Source organism: Coregonus clupeaformis, chromosome 8 (genome assembly GCF_020615455.1).
Source record: "Coregonus clupeaformis isolate EN_2021a chromosome 8, ASM2061545v1, whole genome shotgun sequence".
Classification (NCBI taxonomy): domain Eukaryota; kingdom Metazoa; phylum Chordata; class Actinopteri; order Salmoniformes; family Salmonidae; genus Coregonus; species Coregonus clupeaformis.
The window spans coordinates 44,039,561-44,065,537 of record NC_059199.1 but is presented as its reverse complement, the minus strand read 5'-3'; the positions used below and the strand labels follow the sequence as shown (position 1 = coordinate 44,065,537).

General features: G+C 44.7%; 1 protein-coding gene across 1 annotated transcript; it reads right to left on the bottom strand.

Annotated features, from left to right (window-relative positions):
• Nucleotides 1-8,263: 8,263 nt before the first annotated feature.
• On the bottom strand, nucleotides 8,264-25,958 carry pex1 (peroxisomal biogenesis factor 1). Its single transcript, XM_041883492.2, has 24 exons — nucleotides 25,745-25,958; nucleotides 25,378-25,524; nucleotides 25,188-25,271; nucleotides 24,793-24,907; nucleotides 23,759-24,486; nucleotides 23,464-23,583; nucleotides 23,185-23,308; nucleotides 20,033-20,145; nucleotides 19,304-19,389; nucleotides 18,912-19,044; nucleotides 18,580-18,676; nucleotides 18,322-18,492; nucleotides 18,048-18,202; nucleotides 17,312-17,498; nucleotides 16,708-16,874; nucleotides 16,230-16,364; nucleotides 15,893-15,957; nucleotides 15,654-15,796; nucleotides 13,723-13,826; nucleotides 13,003-13,179; nucleotides 9,774-10,010; nucleotides 9,119-9,301; nucleotides 8,875-9,005; nucleotides 8,264-8,647 (listed from the first exon to the last, which is right to left on the bottom strand). The coding sequence occupies exons 1-24, from the start codon at nucleotides 25,850-25,852 to the stop codon at nucleotides 8,563-8,565; spliced, it is 3,795 nt and encodes a 1,264-aa protein (XP_041739426.1). The 5' UTR covers nucleotides 25,853-25,958; the 3' UTR covers nucleotides 8,264-8,562.
• Between the last annotated feature and the right edge of the window lie 19 nt (nucleotides 25,959-25,977).

Genomic DNA, 25,977 nt, shown 5'->3' with positions numbered 1-25,977 from the left:
GTCGGATGTGGCAGGGCTTGCAAACTATTACGGGCTACAAAGGGAAACCCAGCCGCGAGCCTACCAGACGGGCTTTTATGCCCGCTTCGAGGCAAGCAACACTGAAGCATGCATGAGAGCACTAGCTGTTCCGGATGACTGTGTGATCACACGCTCTCCGTAGCCGATGTGAGCAAGACCTTTAAACAGGTCAACATTCACAAGGCTGCGGGGCCAGACGGATTACCAAGAGCATGCGCGGACTAACTGGCAAGTGTCTTTACTGCCATTTTCAAACTCTCCCTGAACGAGTCTGTAATACCTACATGTTTCAAGCAGACCACCATATTCCCTGTGCCCAAGTAAAGGTAACCTGCCTAAATGACTACCACTCCGTAGCACTCACATCAGTAGCCATGAAGTGCTTTGAAAGACTGGTCATGACTCACATCAACATCATCATCCCGGAAACCCTAGACCCACTCCAATTCACATACCGCTCCAACAGATCCACAGATGACGCAATCTCAATTGCACTCCACAATGCCCTTTCCCACATGGACAAAAGGAACACCTACAGTGGGGAAAAAAAGTATTTAGTCAGCCACCAATTGTGCAAGTTCTCCCACTTAAAAAGATGAGAGAGGCCTGTAATTTTCATCATAGGTACACGTCAACTATGACAGACAAAATTACATTTTTTTTCCCAGAAAATCACATTGTAGGATTTTTTATGAATTTATTTGCAAATTATGGTGGAAAATAAGTATTTGGTCAACAACAAAAGTTTCTCAATACTTTGTTATATACCCTTTGTTGGCAATGACACAGGTCAAACGTTTTCTGTAAGTCTTCACAAGGTTTTCACACACTGTTGCTGGTATTTTGGCCCATTCCTCCATGCAGATCTCCTCTAGAGCAGTGATGTTTTGGGGCTGTTGCTGGGCAACACGGACTTTCAACTCCCTCCAAAGATTTTCTATGGGGTTGAGATCTGGAGACTGGCTAGGCCACTCCAGGACCTTGAAATGCTTCTTACGAAGCCACTCCTTCGTTGCCCGGGCGGTGTGTTTGGTATCATTGTCATGCTGAAAGACCCAGCCACGTTTCATCTTCAATGCCCTTGCTGATGGAAGGAGGTTTTCACTCAAAATCTCACGATACATGGCCCCATTCATTCTTTCCTTTACACGGATCAGTCGTCCTGGTCCCTTTGCAGAAAAACAGCCCCAAAGCATGATGTTTCCACCCCCATGCTTCACAGTAGGTATGGTGTTCTTTGGATGCAACTCAGCATTCTTTGTCCTCCAAACACGACGAGTTGAGTTTTTACCAAAAAGTTATATTTTGGTTTCATCTGACCATATGACATTCTCCCAATCCTCTTCTGGATCATCCAAATGCACTCTAGCAAACTTCAGATGGGCTTAAGCAGGGGGACACGTCTGGCACTGCAGGATTTGAGTCGCTGGCGGCGTAGTGTGTTACTGATGGTAGGCTTTGTTACTTTGGTCCCAGCTCTCTGCAGGTCATTCACTAGGTCCCCCCGTGTGGTCTGGGATTTTTGCTCACCGTTCTTGTGATCATTTTGACCCCACGGGGTGAGATCTTGCGTGGAGCCCCAGATCGAGGGAGATTATCAGTGGTCTTGTATGTCTTCCATTTCCTAATAATTGCTCCCACAGTTGATTTCTTCAAACCAAGCTGCTTACCTATTGCAGATTCAGTCTTCCCAGCCTGGTGCAGGTCTACAATTTTGTTTCTGGTGTCCTTTGACAGCTCTTTGGTCTTGGCCATAGTGGAGTTTGGAGTGTGACTGTTTGAGGTTGTGGACAGGTGTCTTTTATACTGATAACAAGTTCAAACAGGTGCCATTAATACAGGTAACGAGTGGAGGACAGAGGAGCCTCTTCAAGAAGAAGTTACAGGTCTGTGAGAGCCAGAAATCTTGCTTGTTTGTAGGTGACCAAATAATTATTTTCCACCATAATTTGCAAATAAATTCATAAAAAATCCTACAATGTGATTTTCTGGATTTTTTTCTTCTCAATTTGTCTGTCATAGTTGACGTGTACCTATGATGAAAATTACAGGCCTCTCTCATCTTTTTAAGTGGGAGAACTTGCACAATTGGTGGCTGACTAAATACTTTTTTTCCCCACTGTATGTGAGAATGCTGTTCATTGACTACAGCTCAGCGTTCAACACCATAGTGCCCACTAAGCTCATCACTAAGCTAAGGACCCTGGGACTAAACACCTTCCTCTGCAACTGGATCCTGGACTTCTGCCACGCTGATCCTCAACACAGGGGCCCCTCAGGGGTGCATGCTTAGTCCCCTCCTGTACTCCCTGTTCACCTACGACTGCGTGGCTAAGCACGACTCCAACACCATCATTAGGTTTTCTGATGACAGACAATGATGAGACAGCTTATAGGGATGAGGTCAGAGACCTGGCAGAGACAACAACCTCTCCCTCAACGTGAGCAAGACAAAGGAGCTGATCGTGGACTACAGGAAAAGGAGGGCCGAACACGCCCTCATTCACATCGACGGGGCTGTAGTGGAGCAGGTCGAGAGCTTCAAGTTCCTTGGTGTCCACATCACCCACAAACTATCACTGTCCAAACACACCAAGACAGTCGTGAAGAGGACACAACAACACCTTTTCCCCCTCAGGAGACTGAAAAGATTTGGCATGGGTCCCCAGATCCTCAAAAAGTTATACAGCTGCACCATCGAGAGCATCCTGACCGGTTGCATCACCGCCTGGTATGGCAACTGCTCTGCATCCGATCGTAAGGCGCTACAGAGGGTAGTGCATACGGTCCAATACATCACTGGGGCCGAGCTTCCTGCCATCCAGGACCTCTATACCAGGCGGTGTCAGAGGAAGGCCCAAGAAATTGTCAACGACTCCAGTCACCCAAGTCATAGACTGTTCTCTCTGCTACCGCACGGCAAGTGGTACCGGAGCTCCAAGTCTAGGTCCAAAAGGCTCCTTAACAGGTTCTACCCCTAAGCCATAAGAATGCTGAACAATTAATCCAATGGCCACTGGGACTATTTGAATTGCTGCTACTCGCTGTTTATTATCTATGCATAGTCACTTTACCTCTACCTACATGTACAAATTACCTCGACTAACCTGTATCCCCGCACATTTACTCCATACCCCCTGTATATAGCCTCGTTATTGTTATTTTATTGTGTAACTTTTTTTAACTTTAGTTTATTTAGTAAATATTTTCTTAACTCTATTCTCTTAACTGCATTGTTGGTTAAGGGCTTGTAAGTAAGCATTTCAAGGTTCTATTTTTTTTATTTAACCTTTATTTAACCAGGTAAGCCAGTTGAGAACAAGGTCTCATTTACAACTGCGACCTGGCCAAGATAAAGCAAAGCAGTGCGATAAAAACAACAACACAGAGTTACATATGGAATAAACAAAACGTACAGTCAATAACACAATAGAAAATCTATATAGTGTGTGTGCAAATGTAGTAAGTTATGGAGGTAAGGCAATAAATAGACCATAGTGCAAAATAATTACAATTTAGTATTAACATTGGAGTGATAGATGTACAGAAGATGATGTGCAAATAGAGATACTGGGGTGCAAATGAGCAAAATAAATAACAATGTAAATAACAATATGGGGATGAGGTAGTTGGGTGGGCTAATTGCAGATGGGCTGTGTACAGGTGCAGTGATCGGTAAGCTGCTCTGACAACTGATGCTTAAAGTTAGTGAGGGAGATAAGTGTCTCCAGCTTCAGAGATTTTTGCAGTTCGTTCCAGTCATTTGCAGCAGAGAACTGGAAGGAATGTCGGCTTTGGAGGTGTTGGCTTTGGGGATGACCAGTGAGATATACCTGCTGGAACGCATACTACGGATCTACACCTGTTGTTTCGGCGCATGTGACAAATTAAATTTGATTTGATTTTAACTTTGCGTAATACCCTAGATGCAGTCGCACCGCTAAAAACAAAAAACATTTGTCACAAGAAACTAGCTCCCTGGTATACAGAAAATACCTGAAACAAGTTTCCAGAAAATTGGAGCGGAAATGGCGCTCCACCAAATTGGAAATCTTCCGACTAGCTTGGAAAGACAGCACTATGCAATATCAAAAAGCCCTCACTGCTGCTTGATCAGCCTAATTGTCCAACCTGATTGAGGAGAATAAAAACAATCCCAAATGTATTTTTTATACTGTCGCAAAGCTAACTAAAATGCAGCATTCCCCAAGTGAGGATAGCCTTCACTTCAGCAGTGATGAATTCATGAACTTCTTAGATGAAAAGATCATGGTCATTAGAAAGCAAATGACAGGCACCTCTTTGAATATGCGTATTTCTCCAAAACTCAGTTGTCCTGAGTCTGCACAGAACTGCCAGGACCTCAGATCAATGGAGACACTCAAGTTTTTTAATCCTGTATCTCTCGACACATTCACGAAAATAGTAATGGTCTCTAAACCTTCCAGCTGCCTACTGGACCATATTCCAACTAAACTATTGAAAGAGCTACTTCCTGTGCTTGGCCCTCCTATGTTGAACATAATAAACGTCTCCCTATCCTTTGGATGTGTACCAAACTCACTAAAATCAGAAACTTTTTGTCTAAAAACAATGCAGAAAAGCTAATCCATGCTTTTGTCACTTCAAGATTAGACTACTGCTTTGCTATACTCTCCAGCTACCTGGATAAAGCACTAAATAAACTTCAGCTTGTGCTAAATACGGCTGTTAGAATCTTGACTAGAACCCCAGAATTTGATCATATACAGTGGGGAAAAAAAGTATTTAGTCAGCCACCAATTGTGCAAGTTCTCCCACTTAAAAAGATGAGAGAGGCCTGTAATTTTCATCATAGGTACACGTCAACTATGACAGACAAATTGAGATTTTTTTTCCAGAAAATCACATTGTAGGATTTCTAATGAATTTATTTGCAAATTATGGTGGAAAATAAGCATTTGGTCACCTACAAACAAGCAAGATTTCTGGCTCTCATAGACCTGTAACTTCTTCTTTAAGAGGCTCCTCTGTCCTCCACTCGTTACCTGTATTAATGGCACCTGTTTGAACTTGTTATCAGTATAAAAGACACCTGTCCACAACCTCAAACAGTCACACTCCAAACTCCACTATGGCCAAGACCAAAGAGCTGTCAAAGGACACCAGAAACAAAATTGTAGACCTGCACCAGGCTGGGAAGACTGAATCTGCAATAGGTAAGCAGCTTGGTTTGAAGAAATCAACTGTGGGAGCAATTATTAGGAAATGGAAGACATACAAGACCACTGATAATCTCCCTCGATCTGGGGCTCCATGCAAGATCTCACCCCGTGGGGTCAAAATGATCACAAGAACGGTGAGCAAAAATCCCAGAACCACAAGGGGGGACCTAGTGAATGACCTGCAGAGAGCTGGGACCAAAGTAACAAAGCCTACCATTCAGACCCCTTGACACTTTCCACATTTTGTTATGTTACAGCCTTATTAAAAAATGTATTAAATAGTTTTTTTCCCCCTCAATCTACACACAATACCCCATAATGACAAAGCAAAAACAGGTTTTTAGAAATGTTTGCAAACATATGAAAAAAAATACCTGAAATATCACATTTTATATAAATATTCAGACCCTTTACTCAGTACTTTGTTGAAGCACCTTTGGCAGCGATTACAGCCTCGAGTCTTCTTGGGTATGACGCTACAAGCTTGGCACACCTGTATTTGGGGAGTTTCTCCCATTCTTCTCTTCAGATCCTCTTAAGCTCTGTCAGGTTGGATGGGGAGCGTCGCTGCACAGCTATTTTCAGGTCTCTCCAGAGATGTTCGATCGGGTTCAAGTCTGGGCTCTAGCTGGGCCAATCAAGGACATTCAGAGATTTGTCCCGAAGCCACTCCTGCGTTGTATTGGCTGTGTGCTTAGGGTCGTTGTCCTGTTGGAAGGTGAACCTTCTCCCCAGTCTGAGGTCCTGAGTGCTCTGGAGCAGGTTTTCATCAAGGATCTCTCAGTACTTTGCTCCGTTCATCTTTCCCTCGATTCTGACTAGTTTCCCAGTCTCTGCCACTGAAAAACATCCCCACAGCATGATGCTGCCACCACCATGCTTCACTGTAGGGATGGTGCCAGGTTTCTTCCAGACGTGACGCTTGGCATTCAGGCCAAAGAGTTCAATCTTGGTTCATCAGATCAGAGAATCATGTTTCTCATGGTCTGAGAGTCCTTTAGGTGCTTTTTGGCAAACTACAAGCGGGCTGTCATGTGCCTTTTACTGAGGAGTAGCTTCCATCTGGCCACTCTACCATAAAGGCCTGATTTAGTGGAGTACTGCAGAGATGGTTGTCCTTCTGGAAGTTTCTCCCATCTCCACAGAGGAACTCTGGAGATCTGTCAGAGAGACCATCAGGTTCTTGGTCACCTCCCTGACCATGGCCCTTCTCCCCCGATTGCTCCGTTTGGCCAGGCGCCCAGCTCTAGGAAGTCTTGGTGCTTCCAAACTTCTTCCATTTAAGAATGATGGAGGCCACTGAGTTCTTGGGGACTCAGTGGCCTCTATGACACAATCCTGTCTCGGAGCTCTACAGAAAATTTTCTTCGACCTCATGGCTTGGTTTTTGCTCTGAAATGCATTGTCTGCTGTGGGACCTTTATATAGACAGGTGTGTGCCTTTCCAAATCATGTCCAATCAATTGAATTTACCAGAGGTTGACTCCAGTCAAGTTGTAGAAACATCTCAAGGATGATCAATGGAAACAGGATGCACCTGAGCTCAATTTCGAATCTTATAGCAAAGTGTCTGAATACTTATGTAAATGTAATATCAGTTTATTTTTAATACATTTGCAAACATTTCATTATGGGGTATTGGTGAGTAGATTGATGAGGAAAAAAAATAATTTAATCAATTTTAGAATAAGGCTGTGACAAAATGTGGAAAAAGTCAAGTGGTCTGAATACTTTACGAATGCACTGTATATCCTGCCCGGTTGGCCCTGTCTAGGGGTATCGTCGGACATGGCCACAGTGTCCCCCGTGTCTCATGTCTTAACTGGTGTCCTGTGTGATCTTAAGTATGCTCCATCTAATTCTCCAATCTCTCTCTCTCTCCCGGAGGACCTGAGCCCTTGGACCATGCCTCAGGACTACCTGGCCAGGCGATTCCTGGCTGTCCCTGTCCCCAGTCCACCTGGTCGTGCTGCTGATCCAGTTTCTGCTGTTCTGCCTGCGGCTATGAAACCCTGACCTGTTCACTGGACCTGCTACCTTATCCCGCACCTGCTGTTTTGACCCCCTCTCTTTCTCTACCGCACCTGCTGTCTCAACCTCTGAATGCTCAGCTATGAAAAGCCAATTGACATTTACTCCTGAGGTGCTGTGATTTTTATTTGACCCTGCTGGTCATCTATGAACATCTTGAAGAATGATCTAGCCTTAATGGCCAGGTGCTCTTATCTCTACCAGCACATCCAGAAGAGGACTGGCGACCCCTCAGAGCCTGGTTCCTTTCTAGGGAGTTTTTCCTAGCCACCATGCTTCTACATCTGCATTGCTTGCTGTTTGGGGTTTTACGCTGGGTTTCTGTATAAGTACTTTGTGACTGACATCTGCCGATGTAAAAAGGGCTTTATAAATACATTTGATTGATTGATGATCAGGACACGTTAGCACCAGGTATAAAATGGGGCTATTGTGTAGACGTGATCGATCTTCATCAGATAGTTCGCTCTGGATAAAAGCGTCTGCTAAATGACTAAAATGTAAAATGTAAATGTAATAGTTATTGTATCTTGATCGGATGACGAAAACCACATAAAGGTACAAGGTATAAACGGCTCGATAGAGTAGCATCGTTTTCGCCATCTAGTGCAGGGTTCCCCAATAGGCGGCCCCAGAGTGATTTTATTTGGACATAAATGACTAAAATCACCAGGAACTCCGCTAAGTGATTTTAATTGAGGAAATCTGTTCAAGTATTCCCATGCATATGTGATCATATCCCAATGTCATCAAGGTTTGAAATGATTCTGTTTTTGTCAAATACTATATCTGTTTGGGCTTCTTGCGGTCAATTTGCAGTGTACACATTATAACTATGTTCCGGCCCCCCGACCAGCAGCTCAATAAAAAATATACGAAATTGGGGATCCCTGATCTACTGGTTGCTAACAGGAAAACATGTGCCACTGTATTAGTGGTATAACACTTATACAGTACTGTAGTTGTAACGTCAGAAAATAAACATGATAAATGAAATACAAAAAAAATGAAGTAATATCATACAATGATATAAATTGTTTAATTTATTGTGATACATTGTACAGATTTACATGTTTTTCCATGATAATTTAGTTGGAAACATCATTACAATCATCAAATGTCAATATGTCCGTATCATACAATAGTGTACAATCATATTTACATTTAAATGCATACTTGTGCATGGGATTCCGATTATGTAGAAGATACATTACGAATAAATAAATCAATGATGGCTAAATTACAACAAAACTACCATTCAATTAGCAGGCCAAATTGAACAGATACTGTAGAGACATACGTGTCGTTAAGCGAGGGTTACTCTTTGGCCGGGTTTGAACGTCACTGTGCTCTGAGACTTTCCTTCTCCCAAAGCTCCAAAGGACTCATACCTGATAAGACAGAAACAACAAGGTTGGAAAGAAAAATGCTTTAGACCAGGGATGGGCAACTTTGATGGGGGTGGGGGCCACAAAAACCGGAACTCATCATGAGGGGCCGCAGTGGCTCGTGGGTCTGCGTATATTTGGTGTGTTGATTTCCTGAGAAATTGATCAAATATTTGCTCAAAGTATTGACATTTTTATGGAAAGCAAAGATTTACTGTAGCACTACTCACAGGTCTGTGTACCTCCTCCAGTCCTGCTTGCTGAGGGAGGCTCTGGTGGCAGCCAGGGCTGAGGTGAGGTGGGCCTGACACAGGAGCAGACCTGGCCTGCTGGGGCCACCCTGGACTGGGACACTGTCCTCCTGCACAGACAGACAAACAGAAAGGAAACACCTTCTACAGTTACTAGTGCTTTGAGAGAAATGTATGAAAAGTGCTTTATTAACAGAGTTACTATTCTAGATAAAGAACTGACAGTTGCTCGTCTGTAGTTGCTCTTGATGTTGCTGATTTCCAGTCGGAGGCGTTCTAGCTGCTCATGGCTGAGCTCCTCGTAGCCGTCCTGTAGAGAGGACATATAGGCCGGGGGGTGGGAGCAGTCTCTGACAGACGCACCGGTCAGGTCATTAGAGTTGGGCCCCGAGATACCCTGGGAGTTCTACGGGGACAGACAGAGAGGGGGGGGGGTGAGGACAAAACAGCTTTAGACAGAACTCTGCAGATAAAGGAGTGAATGTCATTTAAAAAGATTAGCTAATGTTGCTAATAACTTATAGGCCTACAAGGGGTAACACTTTATTTGGATAGTCCCAAGTAAATTTGTAGATCGTTTGTAGATGTTCAATAACTGTCAACAACATTTCAACAAACTATCCACTAACCCTAACCCTTATCCTAACCCTTGTTTTTAGCAAGAAGTTGCTTAGATAGTTTGATAGTATGACCATCCATTGATCATCTACATGGGACTACATGTCTGTGTTCCAAATGGCACCCTATTCCCAATATCGTGCACTACTTTTGACCAGTACCCTATGGGCCCATAGGGCCCTGGTCAAAGGTAGTTCACTACATAGAGAACAAGGTGCTGTTTGGGATGCAGATGGTCATCATCATCATCATCATCTCACCAGTCCTGAGGGGGAAGGGTTGCCCAGCTCGGACTCATAGGAGCTGCCGAAGTACAGCCTCCAGAGGTTACCACGGGGGTCCTCAGGGGGGACGTCACTGAGGTCCAGCAGCACCATGGAGTGGTCCAGCCCGCTCCCTCTCTCCCCTTCCCCCGCCGAGTCATCAGACCCACTGCTGTGGTTCAGAAAGATCATGGAGGACAGGCTTATGTCGCTGTCCGAACCCGAGCCCAGGTCCTGGAGGGATAGAGAGGAGAGGTTTACTGGTCCTACTATTGGGCTTTACAGAATTTTTCTGAAAAGGTTTACTGGTCCTGGAAAGTTTACTGGTCCTGGAGGGAGAGAGTGAGGAGAGGTTTACTGGTCCTGGAGGGAGAGAGGGAGGAGAGGTTTACTGGTCCTGGAGGGAGAGAGGGAGGAGAGCTCTCGGCCCAACACTCGAGTGTTGGGTTGACCAGCCTCACTTGCTACCCTATTAATACGTTTTGAATAAAGTGATATCCTGATTGGTGACTGACCTTGTCGCTCCTCCTTATTGATTAGAATCTCCACAACAAAGGTTCTCCCATCTCCACAGTGGAACTCTGGAGGTCTGTCAGTGACCATCGGGTTCTTGGTCACCTCCCTGACCAAGGCCCTTCTCCCCCGATTGCTCAGTTTGGCCGGGCAGCCAGCTATAGGAAGAGTCTTGGTGGTTCCAAACTTCTTCCATTTAAGAATGATGGAGGCCACTTTGTTTGGGGAGTTTCTCCCATTCTTCTCTGCTGATCCTCTCAAGCTCTGCCAGGTTGGATGGGGAGCGTTGCTGCACCGCTATTTACCCCAGATCTATGCCTCGACACAATCCTGTCTCGGAGCTCTACGGACAATTCCTTCGACCTCATGGCTTGGTTTTTACTCTGACATGCACTGTCAACTGTGGGACCTTATATACACTACTGGTCAAAAGTTTTAGAACACCTACTCATTCAAGGGTTTTTCTTTATTTTTCCTATTTTCTACATTATAGAATAATAGTGAAGACATCAAAACTATGAAATAACACATATGGAATCATGTAGTAACCAAATATATTTTATATTTGAGATTCTTCAAATAGCCACCCTTTGCCTTGATGACAGCTTTGCACACTCTTGGCATTCTCTCAACCAGCTTCACCTGGAATGCTTTTCCAACAGTCTTGAAGGAGTTCCCACATATGCTGAGCACTTGTTGGCTGCTTTTCCTTCACTCTGCGGTCCGACTCATCCCAAACCATCTCAATTTGGTTTAGGTCGGGGGATTGTGGAGGGCAGGTCATCTGATGCAGCACTCCATCACTCTCCTTCTTGGTCAAATAGCCTTTACACAGCCTGGAGGTGTGTTGGGTCATTGTCCTGTTGAAAAACAAATGATAGTCCCACCAAGCCCAAACCAGATGGGATGGCGTATCGCTGCAGAATGCTGTGGTAGCCATGCTGGTTAAGTGTGCCTCGAATTCTAAATAAATCACAGACAGTGTCACCAGCAAAGCACCATAACACCTCCTCCTCCATGCTTTACGGTGGGAAATACACATGCAGAGATCATCCGTTCACCCACACCGCGTCTCACAAAGACACGGTGGTTGGAACCAAAAATCTTCAATTTGGACTCCAGACCAAAGGACACATTTCCACCGGTGTAATGTCCATTGCTCGTGTTTCTTGGCCCAAGCAAGTCTTTTCTTCTTATTGGTGTCCTTTAGTAGTGGTTTCTTTGCAGAAATTTGACCATGAAGGCCTGATTCACACAGTCTCCTCTGAACAGTTGATGTTGAGATGTGTCTGTTACCTAAACTCCGTAAAGCATTTATTTGGGCTGCAATTTCTGAGGCTGGCAACTCTAATGAACGTATCCTTTGCAGCAGAGGTAACTCTGGGTCTTCCATTTCTGTGGCGGTCCTCATGAGAGCCAGTTTCATCATAGCGCTTGATGGTTTTTGCGACTGCACTTGAAGAAACGTTCAAAGTTCTTAAAGTAATGATGGACTGTCGTTTCTCTTTGCTTATTTGAGCTGTTCTTTCCATAATATGGACTTGGTCTTTTACGAAATAGGGCTATCTTCTGTATACCCCCCTACCTTGTCACAACAAAACTGATTGGCTCAAACGCATTAAGAAGGAAATAAATTCCACACATTAACTTTTAAGAAGCCACACCTGTTAATTGAAATGGATTCCAGGTGACTACCTCATGAAGCTGGTTGAGAGAATGCCAAGAGTGTGCAAAGCTGTCATCAAGGCAAAGGGTGGCTATTTGAAGAATCTCAAATATAAAATATATTTTGATTTGTTTAACACTCTTTTTGGTTACTACATGATTCCATATGTGTTATTTCATAGTTTTGATGTCTTCACTATTAATCTACAATGTAGAAAATAGTAAAAATACAGAAAAACCCTTGAATGAGTAGGTGTTCTAAAACTTTTGACCGGTAGTGTAGACAGATGTGTGCCTTTCCAAATCATGTCCAATCAATTGAATTTACCACAGGTGGTATCCAATCAAGTTGTAGAAACATCTCAAGGATGATCAATGGAAACAGGATGTACCTAAGCTCAATTTCGAGTCTGATATCAAAGGGTCTGAATACTTATGTAAAAAGGTATACGTTTCTTTATTTTTATAAATTTGCAAAAATGTCTAAACCTGTTTTCGATTTGTCATTATGGGGTATTGTGTGTAGATTGATCAGGAAAAATGTTTATTTAATCAATTTTAGAATAAGGCTGTAACGTAACAAAATGTGGAAAAAGTCAAGAGGTCTGAATACTTTCTGAATGCACTGTATAGGAGTACGGGCTCATTGTAATGGCTGGAATTGAATTAATGGAACGGTATCAAACATATGGAAACCATGTTTGACTCCATCCCATTAATTCCATTCCAGCCATTACAATGAGCCCGTCCTCCTATAGCTCTTCCCATCAGCCTCTGCTGCCAGAAAACTTATAAGATCATTGGTCCTTCACAGGGAGCCCAGCAGATTTTTCGGTTGGTTACTTTTAAAGATCCATTTAGCTCTACCATTCATTAAAACTATTACCCTGTTAATGACATATAAATCCATGTAGTTCTACTATTAAACCCATAGTCCCCTCTACTGAAGCTATGGTATTAGACCCAATAGGTGACTGAATATCATACATTGCTGTAGTGTATCTCTACCATCAGACCCACAGCGCCCCCTGGCGGTAGGATGACTTACGTGCAGCAGGCTGGGCCCCAGGCTGCTGTGGATGGCCTCTAGCTGGGCGTTGTACAGCAGGGCCTTCAGGTCAGCGCCAGTGAACGTGTCTGTGGCCCCGGCCATCTGCTCCAGGTCCACATCGTCAGCCAGGGGAACCGAGTGGCTTAGAGCCCTTAGGATCTCTACACGCGCCTCCTGGGAGGGACACAAGACCATTGGGTTATATATATATATATATATATAACATAGCTAGAACAGCCCTGGACTTTATATTCTTTTGACCTCTGAGAAACACTGGAACAATTAGATAGGTCACAGGGTGTCAAATTATCACTCATTTTCATACTAAGATGAACTGGTTTCCTCCATCACAATCATTCAAAAGGTTGCGTCCCAAATGACACCCTATTCCCAACATATTGCACTCGTTTTGACAAGAGCCTTATTGGCCCTATATAGGACTGAGTGCGGTCCAGACCTGGTCAGGAGCGGGGCAGTAGAGACTATATAGGACTGAGTGTGGTCCAGACCTGGTCAGGAGCGGGGCAGTAGAGACTATATAGGACTGAGTGTGGTCCAGACCTGGTCAGGAGGGGGACAGTAGAGACTATATAGGACTGAGTGTGGTCCAGACCTGGTCAGGAGGGGGACAGTAGAGACTATATAGGACTGAGTGTGGTCCAGACCTGGTCAGGAGGGGGACAGTAGAGACTATATAGGACTGAATGTGGTCCAGACCTGGTCAGGAGGGGGACAGTAGAGGGACTTGTCCAGGCGGCCAGGCCTCAGCAGGGCAGGGTCTATCAGGTCTGGACGACTAGTGGCAGCCAGGACATACACACCTGGACGTGCGCGCATACACGCACACACACACAGAAAGAGAGGGAAACATAAGACAAGCAATCCGCTTAGCAAAAGGAATCTTACTCACTAAAATGATAGTGCTGGTAAAATGACTGTACTGTTGTTCATTTGTCTAAATATCATAAAACTAAATCAAGCCGACTAAGCAAAGCCTAATGAAATGTATGTTAAACATACAGTGAGGGAAAAAAGTATTTGATCCCCTGCTGATTTTGTAAATTTGCCCACTGACAAAGAAATGATCAGTCTATAATTTTAATGGTAGGTTTATTTGAACAGTGAGAGACAGAATAACAAAAAAATCCAGAAAAACGCATGTCAAAAATGTTATAAATTGATTTGCATTTTAATGAGGGAAATAAGTATTTGACCCCCTCTCAATCAGAAAGATTTCTGGCTCCCAGGTGTCTTTTATACAGGTAACGAGCTGAGATTAGGAGCACACTCTTAAAGGGAGTGCTCCTAATCTCAGCTTGTTATCTGTATAAAATACACCTGTCCACAGAAGCAATCAATCAATCAGATTCCAAACTCTCCACCATGGCCAAGACCAAAGAGCTCTCCAAGGATATCAAGGACTAGATTGTAGACCTACACAAGGCTGGAATGGGCTACAAGACCATCGCCAGGCAGCTTGGTGAGAAGGTGACAACAGTTGGTGCGATTATTCGCAAATGGAAGAAACACAAAATAACTGTCAATCTCCCTCTGCCTGGGGCTCCATGCAAGATCTCACCTCGTGGAGTTGCAATGATCATGAGAACGGTGAGGAATCAGCCCAGAACTACACGGGAGGATCTTGTCAATGATCTCAAGGCAGCTGGGACCATAGTCACCAAGAAAACAATTGGTAACACACTACGCCGTGAAGGACTGAAATCCTGCAGCGCCCGCAAGGTCCCCCTGCTCAAGAAAGCACATATACAGGCCCGTCTGAAGTTTGCCAATGAACAGAGTGATTCAGAGGAGAACTAGATGAAAGTGTTGTGGTCAGATGAGACCAAAATCGAGCTCTTTGGCATCAACTCAACTCGCCGTGTTTGGAGGAGGAGGAATGCTGCCTATGACCCCAATAACACCATCCCCACCATCAAACATGGAGGTTGAAACATTATGCTTTGGGGGTGTTTTTCTGCTAAGGGGACAGGACAACTTCACCGCATCAAAGGGACGATGGACGGGGCCATGTACCGTCAAATCTTGGGTAAGAACCTCCTTCCCTCAGCCAGGGCATTGAAAATGGGTCGTGGATGGGTATTCCAGCATGACAATGACCCAAAACAAAGGAGTGGCTCAAGAAGAAGCACATTAAGGTCCTGGAGTGGCCTAGCCAGTCTCCAGACCTTAATCCCATAGAAAATCTGTGGAGGGAGCTGAAGGTTCGAGTTGCCAAACGTCAGCCTCGAAACCTTAATGACTTGGAGAAGATCTGCAAAGAGGAGTGGAACAAAATCCCTCCTGAGATGTGTGCAAACCTGGTGGCCAACTACAAGAAACGTCTGACCTCTGTGATTGCCAACAAGCGTTTTGCCACCAAGTCATGTTTTGCAGAGGGGTCAAATACTTATTTCCCTCATTAAAATGCAAATCAATTTCTAACATTTTTGACATGCGTTTTTCTGGATTTTTTTGTTGTTATTCTGTCTCTCACTGTTCAAATAAACCTACCATTAAAATTATAGACTGATCATGTCTTTGTCAGTGGGCAAACGTACAAAATCAGCAGGGGATCAAATACTTTTTTCCCTCACTGTATGACAGCAGTGTCTGTTCTAGGTGCCCCCCCCCCCCTTTTCTCTCCGTACCCTGTAGTCCTTCCACCCCATCCAGTTGGGTCAGTAGCTGGTTGACCACCCGGTCAGTGACCCCTGTGTTGTCGTGACCCCTCCTGGGGGCCAAGGAGTCAAACTCATCAAAGAACAGGATGCAGGGTTTAGCAGCCTGGGCTCTGCAGAGAAACAGAAACACACACGGAGGCATGGGTTAACACAACACCAGCAGTTTGTAGCCATGGTTACAGTGTTGTGTAGCAGAGTGCACACACCTGTGAAAGACATCTCTGACAGCCTGCTCACTGGCTCCAATGTACTTGCTGAGGAGTTCAGGACCCTGAAAACAGTTTTTAAAAACACTCATACGAGACCATGCAACAATAACAAGTTCCCAGTGTTAACACTTACTTCAATCAATCAAATGTATTTATAAAGCCCTTTTTATATCAGCAGATGTCACAAAGTGCTTATACAGAAACCCAAATGGTACCCTATTTCCTACATAGTGCACTACTTTTGACCAGACCCCTATGTTCCCTGATCAAAAGTAATGCACTATATAGGGATAGTGTGTGATTTGAGACAGGCCCTGGTACATTTCAAACCCACCTTGATACTGATGAAGTTCATCCCGCTCTCCTTGGCCACGGCACCAGCCAGCAGGGTTTTCCCAGTGCCTGGAGCGCCGTACAGCAGAAGTCCTGAGCGCTGCCGGATGGGAAGGCTGGAGAAGAGCACCGGATACTGGAACGTACAGAGAAGACTGACATGAGTGGGAGATGGGTGACTATCCAATAACAAACCGAGTACCTCATATCAGCTTCTATAGAAGAACAGCTCCACCAAAACTCAGACAAAGTTCTACAGCAGCACCAATTTATTTATTAATCCAACCTGTACTGTATAACCTGGGTAAGTAATTGAGAACCATTTATCTGGTACAATAACGACCTGGTTTTTCAGATAGTCTTCCTTGTCTCTCTACCTGTGAGATTTGTGCTGACCTGGTCCCAGGTCATTGTCACGCTCACCATAGGAGTTGGCAAGACAGCACAAACAGATCTGGGACCTGGCTAGTGAGATTCACCTTGGCCGGTAGCAGGATGGTGTCCATGAGTAGCTGGCGTACGTGATGCAGCCCCCCTACCCTCTCAAGGCCTGCACCGCTGGGGCTCTGCAGCTGAGCCCCCCACAGAGAGGGAGGGGTGAAGCCCTTCAGAGCCTGCACAAAATCCCTCCACGACAGACACACCCCTGGGACGAGGAGAGGACACAGACAGAGTATACAATGTCACAATATAGACAGCATATGGACTGATTCTCATTTCAATGGACAACCAAGTACACTACTCTATTACTGTAGTCATTGCATGTCATAACCATGTGATAATCATGTGATAGCCATGTGATAATCATGTGATAGCCATGTGATAATCATGTGATAGCCATGTGATAATCATGTGATGTTATTTTTGTCTTAGTGGTTTGTGATTGAAGTTGGGAGATGTGTGTTATGGTCTTGGTGTGACTGAAATATCTATAGCCTTCATTTACTAATTTGTTTACTAATTCCAGGTCATTTTTAGGAATCTGCAAGGATGCCACAAACATAGAGATAGAACATTATTTTATATATGGGCCAAAAGCTAGTAGGATGTTTTTTGGTGGAGTGGGATAGATAGGGTACTAACCCTGGGTGCTGCGTGCCCTGTGTAGGGCGTTGGCATGGATGGCTCTCTCTAGCAGCAGGGCCAGGTCACGGGGCAGGTAGCCCTCTGTCTCCTTGGCAATGTCCCCCAGGTCGAGCGTGTGTAGTGTCTCCTTGGATACAGCAGTCTTACTGAGGATCAGACAGCGCAGTATCTCTCCTCTCTGGGCCTGACAGACAGACAACACAGTCACAATACAGATCAAATCTAATTAAATGTTATTTGTCCCATTCTTCGTAAACAAAGGTGTAGACTAACAGAGAAATGCTTCCTTACGGGTCCTTTTCCAACAATGCAGAGTTAAAGATAAAAAAGACTATGCTTACAGTAGTCCCACATTAACTGTCTGGCATAATTATTATCACAAAGGTGAAGATAATGCCTTTGTACAAAATATTCCACAGTCACAAACAGACAGATAACTATGTAATACACATTATTATAAAGAAAGACAGAAAGAAAGCTACATGTAGCAACAAAGACACTATCAAGTCCAATAAATATTCATACAGTTACTTCTTGCTACTTTGCTGGTAAGACAAAATTGATATTTCAGAGCATTGGCAACCAGCGCAAAGTCAGACTGGATAAATGGATGTGGTTCTCAGATCTAGGATCAGCTTCTTCTCCCCCAATTCTAACCTGAACCATTAGTGGGAGAAATGCTAAACTGACCCAAGATCAGTGCCGAGGGGCAACTTGACCCTACCCCAGTTACCTGATCAGGAGGCTGGATGTGTATGAAGCCCTGGAGGAAGTGGGAGCCCTGCACCTCCCTGAGTGACGGGTGGAGGGAGTGTTCACTGTGACTGCTGATGACCAGAGAGACAAGGCTGGAGCGCACCACCACGTCATCTACAATGGCCCTTAGACCTGGACAACACACAGGGAGGGGTCACGACACACACAGATATTAGACATGTCTATGAACAAGAAACACACACGGACGCGTACGCGGATATGGACACACACAGAGTTGTGTAGTATCATACTCTGGGCAATGTGCAGCCTTAGGAGAGCCTCTGGTCCGTGTTCATGTTCCGGTGAGGTTGGCGCCCCCGTCACATGATCCAGGTCATCCAGCAGGACCACAGAGGGCTGTCTCCACACCGCCTGTTCAAAAACCTCCTCCAACATCTGCCTCACGGTCTCTGCTCTCTTCCCTGCAGAACATTATACAACATTGTATCATCATGGTCAAAAATAAACAAGTCACCACAGAAACAATAAGTGAAAGGTCCAACTCCCACCTTTCAGCTTTTTGCAGTCAACCACCTCCACATGAGCATCCAGGTCCTCCATAGTTTTTCTACACAGAGCTCTGGAAAGAGCAGTCTTCCCACTTCCCTGTGAGGGAATACAAAACACACACCGGACAGTAACCAATGCTCACAGTCCACGATCCGATTTAGTGCGTCACTATAGCTGGCAGTGGTATTTGTTTTAACCTACATATTAGCCCTTCATATCAAGATAAAACTGTTTTAACTCAATGTGATCTAACTTGGACATTCATGTCAGAATCAGTCCTGCTGATTTCTGGGAACGATTGACCGGATTACTTGATGAGGTTAGAGGTTACCTTGGCCCCTGTGATGAGCAGGGCCCCGCCCCGGAGGCCCCGGCCGGTGGACACCAGCTCCCAGGAGAGAGGCCGTACCATCAGGCTGTGGGAGACGAAGTCAAACCCTGTGCTGCTTAGCTCCTCCACACCACTGGGGACAGCACAAGAGGAGAACACAGGTCACATCATGGCAGAGGCAGGGCAGTGGTACACTTTGGCCGCGTTCCAGGCTGACTACATTGCAGATGCATGCCAGATCTCCTAATGCCTGGATAGGTGTTTAACATGTCAACTAACTACTACATTCATTCTAGACAGTTTGTGAGATGTTTAATAGAATATCCATTTGGTTCACACAGCTATCACTTCAACAGGTTACGGTGTGTTCTGTAATGAATCTGACGGCTTACCCAAGACTGCTGAGAGAGGGTAGATCTTGATTAAGGGTACTACCCATGGCTTTCACAGTAGGCACGGTTACAGGTTCCCTAACAACCTAGACATCATGAGAAGAGGGTCAGTCATGGACGTTAATGCGTTGATATGAATGTACATAACTGAGTGTACAAAACATTAAGAACACCTGCTCTTTTCATGAAAGACTGACCCAGTGAATCCAGGTGAAAGCTATGATCCCTTATTGATGTCACTTGTTAAATCCACTTCAATCAGTGTAGATGAAGGGGAGAAGACAGGTTAAAGAAAGATTTGTATGCCTTGAGACAATTGAGACATGGTTTGTGTATGTGTGCCATTCAGAGGGCACACATACAAAAGATTTATGTGCCTTTGAACGGGGTATGGTAGTAGGTGCCAGGCGCACCGGTCTGTGTCAAGAACTGCAACACTGCTGGATTTTTCATGCTCAACAGTTTCCTGTGTGTATCAAGAAAGTTCCACTACCCAAAGGACATCCAGCCAATTTGACACAACTGTGGGAAGCATTGGAGTTAACATGGGCTAGCATCCCTGTGGAGCGCTTTGGACACCTTGTAGCATCCATGCCCTGACTAATTGAGGCTGTTCTGATGGCAAAGGGGTGTGGGGGTGGGGTGGACAACTCAATATTAGGAAGGTATTCTTAATGTTTTGTACACTCAGTGTATGAAGTCTGAGTTAGCAAAACGTGTCACTAGTACCTGTATGTCTGTTTTCTGTATCACACTTGGAGCCAACAGAAACAACTGGTCAGGTGCTTTACTCTCCGACTCAGGTTCCGACGTCAACACAGTCATGGCAAACTCCACCTTGCCTGAAGGAAGATCAAGATTGTATTACATTTACAATGCACTCCATACACTTTGGGTGAGATTGAATAACCTGCTGCCAACAATCACAGAGAGTGACTTTATGGCTGCATCCCCAATGCCACCCTTTACCCTATATTCCCTCTGACATTTCTTGATATTTGTGTACAGTGCCTTCAGAAAGTATTCATACCCCTTGATAGTGAAAACATGTTTTAGAAATATATTGAGAATGAAATACAGAAATCTAATTTACATAAGTATTCACATCCCTGAGTCAATACTTTGTAGAAGCTCCTTTCGCGGCTATTACAGCTGTGAGTCTTTTTGGGTAAGTCTCTAAGAGCTTTGCACACCTGGATTGTACAATATTTGCCCATTATTCTTTAAAATTCTTCAAGCTCTGTCAAGTTGATTGATGATCATTGCTAGACAGCCATTTTCAAGTCTTGCGTAGATTTTCAAGCCGATTTAAGTCAAAACTTTAACTACGCCACTTAGGAACATTCAATGTTGTCGTGGTAAGCAACTCCAGTGTAGATTTGGCCTTGTGTTTTAGGTTATTGTCCTGATGAAAGGTGAATTTGTCTCCACGTGTCTGTTGAAAAGCAGACTGAACCAGGTTTTCCTCTAGGATTTTGCGTGTGCTTATACAGTGAGGGAAAAAAGTATTTGATCCTCTGCTGATTTTGTACGTTTGCCCACTGACAAAGAAATGATCAGTCTATAATTTTAATGGTAGGTTTATTTGAGCAGTGAGAGACAGAATAACAACAACAAAATCCAGAAAAACGCATGTCAAAAATGTTATAAATTGATTTGCATTTTAATGAGGGAAATAAGTATTTGACCCCTCTCAATCAGAAAGATTTCTGGCTCCCAGGTGTCTTTAATACAGGTAAAGAGCTGAGATTAGGAGCACACTCTTAAAGGGAGTGCTCCTAATCTCAGCTTGTTACCTGTATAAAAGACACCTGTCCACAGAAGCAATCAATCAATCAGATTCCAAACTCTCCACCATGGCCAAGACCAAAGAGCTCTCCAAGGATGTCAGGGACAAGATTGTAGATCTACACAAGGCTGGAATGGGCTACAAGACCATCGCCAAGCAGCTTGGTGAGAAGGTGACAACAGTTAGTGCGATTATTTGCAAATGGAAGAAACACAAAATAACTGTCAATCTCCCTTGGCCTGGGGCTCCATGCAAGATCTCACCTCGTGGAGTTGCAATGATCATGAGAACGGTGAGGAATCAGCCCAGAACTACACGGGAGGATCTTGTCAATGATCTCAAGGCAGCTGGGACCATAGTCACCAAGAAAACAATTGGTAACACACTACGCCGTGAAGGACTGAAATCCTGCAGCGCCCGCAAGGTCCCCCTGCTCAAGAAAGCACATATACAGGGCCGTCTGAAGTTTGCCAATGAACATCTGAATGATTCAGAGGAGAACTGGGTGAAAGTGTTGTGGTCAGATGAGACCAAAATCGAGCTCTTCGGCATCAACTCAACTCGCCGTGTTTGGAGGAGGAGGAATGCTGCCTATGATCCCAAGAACACCATCCCCACCGTCAAACATGGAGGTGGAAACATTATGCTTTGGGGGTGTTTTTCTGCTAAGGGGACAGGACAACTTCACCACATCAAAGGGACGATGGACGGGGCCATGTACCGTCAAATCTTGGGTGAGAACCTCCTTCCCTCAGCCAGGGCATTGAAAATGGGTCGTGGATGGGTATTCCAGCATGACAATGACCCAAAACAGACGGCCAAGGCAACAAAGGAGTGGCTCAAGAAGAAGCACATTAAGGTCCTGGAGTGGCCTAGCCAGTCTCCAGACGTTAATCCCACAGAAAATCTGTGGAGGGAGCTGAAGGTTCGAGTTGCCAAACGTCAGCCTTGAAACCTTAATGACTTGGAGAAGATCTGCAAAGAGGAGTGGGACAAAATCCCTCCTGAGATGTGTGCAAACCTGGTGGCCAACTACAAGAAACATCTGACCTCTGTGATTGCCAACAAGGGTTTTGCCACCAAGTACTAAATCATGTTTTGCAGAGGGGTCAAATACTTCATTAAAATGCAAATCAATTTCTAACATTTTTGACATGCATTTTTCTGGTTTTCTTTGATGTTATTCTGTCTCTCACTGTTCAAATAAACCTACCATTAAAATTATAGACTGATCATTTCTTTGTCAGTGGGCAAACGTACAAAATCAGCAGGGGATCAAATACTTTTTTCCCTCACTGTAGCTGTATTGTTTCTTTTTATCCTACAAAACTCCCTAGTCCTTGCCGATGGCAAGCATACCCATAACATGATGCAGCCACGACCATGCTTGAAAATATGAAGAGTGGGACTCTGTGTTGAATTTGCCCCAAACATAACGCTTTGTATTCAGGACAAAAAGTTAATTTCTTTGCCACATTTTTTGCAGTATTACTGAAGTGCCTTGATTGAAACAGGATGCATGTTTTTGAATATTTTTATTCTGTACAGGCTTCCTTTTTTTCACTCTGTGATTTGTAGTTACTCCATAATACTAACCTAATGTTGTTGATCCATCCTCAGTTCTCATATCACAACCATTAAACTGTGTAACCGTTTTAAAATCACCATTGGCCTCATGGTGAAATCCCTGAGCAGTTTCCTTCCTCTCCGGCAACTGAGTTAGGAAGGCCGCCTGTATCTTTGTAGTGATACACCATCCAAAGCCTAATTAATAACTTCACCATGCTCAAAGGGATATATTTTTTTATGGGGTATTGTGTGTAGATCAGTGACACAAAATCTCAATTAAATCACTTAAATTCATACTATAACACTACAAATTGTGGAAAAAGTCAAGGGGTGTGAATACTTTCTGAAGGCACTGTACTTGTTTGACATTTTACTGCACTGTTAGGAGCTAGTAACACAAAAATTGCACTGCTGCCGCTATAAAATCTTCTAAAGTGTGTCCGTGACCAATAAACTTGGATTTGATTTTTATAGTGCACTATAAAGGGAACAGGGTGCTATTTGTGATGCAACCTATGTATACCTTCAGTGGCAGGTAAGAGGATGGTGTTGGAGCGGCCGGTCAGACAGGCTAGTGGTTCGTGGCTCTGGGTGTGCAGCCAACCCAGGAAGGCAGTCTGAATCTCCACCTCACTCTCTGCTGCAGGCTAGGAGGACATCAGGGCAGGGGTCAAACAGCAACACAGAAAGTACAAGATTAGGCTGAACAGAACAGTAGAATCCATAGAATAACGTATACCAAATGTACCAATATGTCGAAGCTCTGGAGATATAACATAATGTAAAAATAAATGTTACTCACCAGTGGTTGTAAAGGCTGCAGGTGGATACTGGTGGCTACTTTAGGAGTTGACTTGATTGGCTTGATTCTCACTGATGAGTGTGGGTTGATATTAAGACTAGTTTCCAGGGATTGTGGGATCTGAGAAAAACAATAACTGTATGAGGCATGAATACATATGAGCCTCAATATAAATACGTTTGGGCAGACAAACCTGTAAACAACCATGGGTAGAATGATTGAGAATAGGTAAGTTGATTAGGCCTACATTGTGCCTAACTTGAGTTTAGACCATGGCTTAAGTACATGTACTCACCCAGACCCTTCCACTGTGGAGCTCTCCCTCTCTAGATGATCCCTGCTTCCCTTTCAGCCCCTCTGTATGGTGACACACCACCTTGACTACAGTGGCATCCTCTTTTTCCTCCCTGTCCCCTGCACCACCAGGCTGGGGAGCACCAACAGCACCGCCGCTCTTCTTCTTTTCCATGGCCTGCTTAGCCCTCTCTCTCACCTCCTTGGGAGAGAGCACCTTGGACAGTAGGCCGTACGTCACAGCTGGCTGGCCTCCATTGATATTACCTCCCATCTGCTGGCCCCAGGACAGGATGTGGACAACCCCATGGGTGGCACTCAGAGGGCCAGGAGACACGGGCGGTGCTCTGCACACTCTGAACACTGAGTCACTGAGGAGGGCAGGGATGGGGGGGATGGGGGGAGTCTCTCTCACAGGGTCATAGTTCCCTGTTAGCATGTACCTGACCAGGCTCTTTAGGTCTGCTATCCAGTCCCACTGCTGGGGGCTCTGGAGGGCAGCAGCATTGGGACATTGTTCTACAGGAAGTCCAGTCTCCTGAACGCTGCTCTCCTGAGAGGACCTGGAGGAGTGTGAGTGGTTTGGCTGCCTGTGGAAGGGCTGGTTCTGATTGGATAATCCGAAAGGAGAGCCGGAGGGGTCTTCACTTCCAGCACGGATTTTAGGAGAGACGTGCAGCTCTGTGAACTGCTCTAATCGACCGTACGGTACAGTTGGGGTGAGTGAAGCTGCAGAAGAAGGGTATGAAGGACAGTATTACATCAACTGCAGACGAGGCTGGTGGGAGGAGCTATAGGAGGACGGACTCATTGTAATGGCCTGAATGGAGTAAATGGAACGGAGTCAAACGTGGTTTACATATGTTTGATACTGTTCCATATATTCCATTCCAGACATTACAATGAGCTTGTCCTCCTATAGCTCTTCCAACCAGCCTCATCTGATCAACTGTTTCTTTGGTCATAACATAGTAGCTGGTGAGTTCATAGCTGGTAGAAGTTGAGAAAATGTAAAAAGTGAAAATCAGCGCTGACCGATTTTGATGTAGATGACTGTTCTCTGGTCCACCCACACAGGAAACACTGCATCCGGAAACACCACTCTGATCTGATCCAGGAGCTGCTGCTCCAGCACTGCACTGTGGAGCTCCTGAGGACAAGACATGGTTAAATGTTTGCCCCTTCCAGACTGTACATTTACTAACCATATTGACAGTCGCTCGGCAATGTTGAATTTGTTCTGACAGCAAATGATCAAAACTAGCCTGGGTAGCTGTCTGTTGCATGACAATGACAAAGGAGTTGAATGAAGAAGAAACCCACAGGCAGCACTCCCAGGCTATACTAAAACCATATGGTACTAATTGTTTCTGATGGGTGAGCTTGCCTACTGCACAATACTGTACAAAGACCTCTCTATAGGTACTCACCAGGATTTCCCAGTCGTCAGAGGAGAGTGGCTCCACAAACACCTGCTGTACAGACAGGACCTGCTGGCACGACCGCAAGAAGCCCTGAAACCATGCAACATGAGTTAGCAATCAGGAAAAGTGGGGTTATAAAGGCATGATGAGTTTGGGGAATGGGCAAGAAGGTAATTAGTGAATGGGACATCATTACCTGCTCTCCATCTCTGAGTCCAAGCTTCTCTCCCAGTTGCCTGCTCAGTGCTACTTTATGGTCCTCCTGGTTGGCAGGGCTTCTGCTTCTGGTCCAGCTGAGGAACACACGGGCATCATGACCCCAGGACAGCTCCAGGGCCTGGTTCTTTATAACACAGAAGATAGCAAATTGCATGAAAAAACGTGGGGGAAATGGCATGCTACAGATCAGACCAGAAGAAATGGCATGTATTGGTTTCAAGTACAAGTTAGCTACCGGTAGTTTGCTGATAGTTTTGCATAGTTATTACTTGACACACCTAAAAAGACAACGACACTAACTAGCTGTTAGCTAGCTAGCTAGCTAACGTTAGTTTATAGCTTACGTCATGAAGAGAGAGCTGTTTTAACAAGTTTGAAGGAAGGTGAAGAAAACAGTTTTTCGTGTTGTTGAAAACCAGAGTGACAGGTTGGATGCCATGATTGCCCAACATAACTAAATATGTTTGCAATATGATCAAAATTCCCCTTTTCAGATCATGGAACTATACTGTTAGTAGCTAGCTAGCTAAGCGACTTGCATGGGATCGATGCATTCGGTGCTATGTCTGGCAGGCAA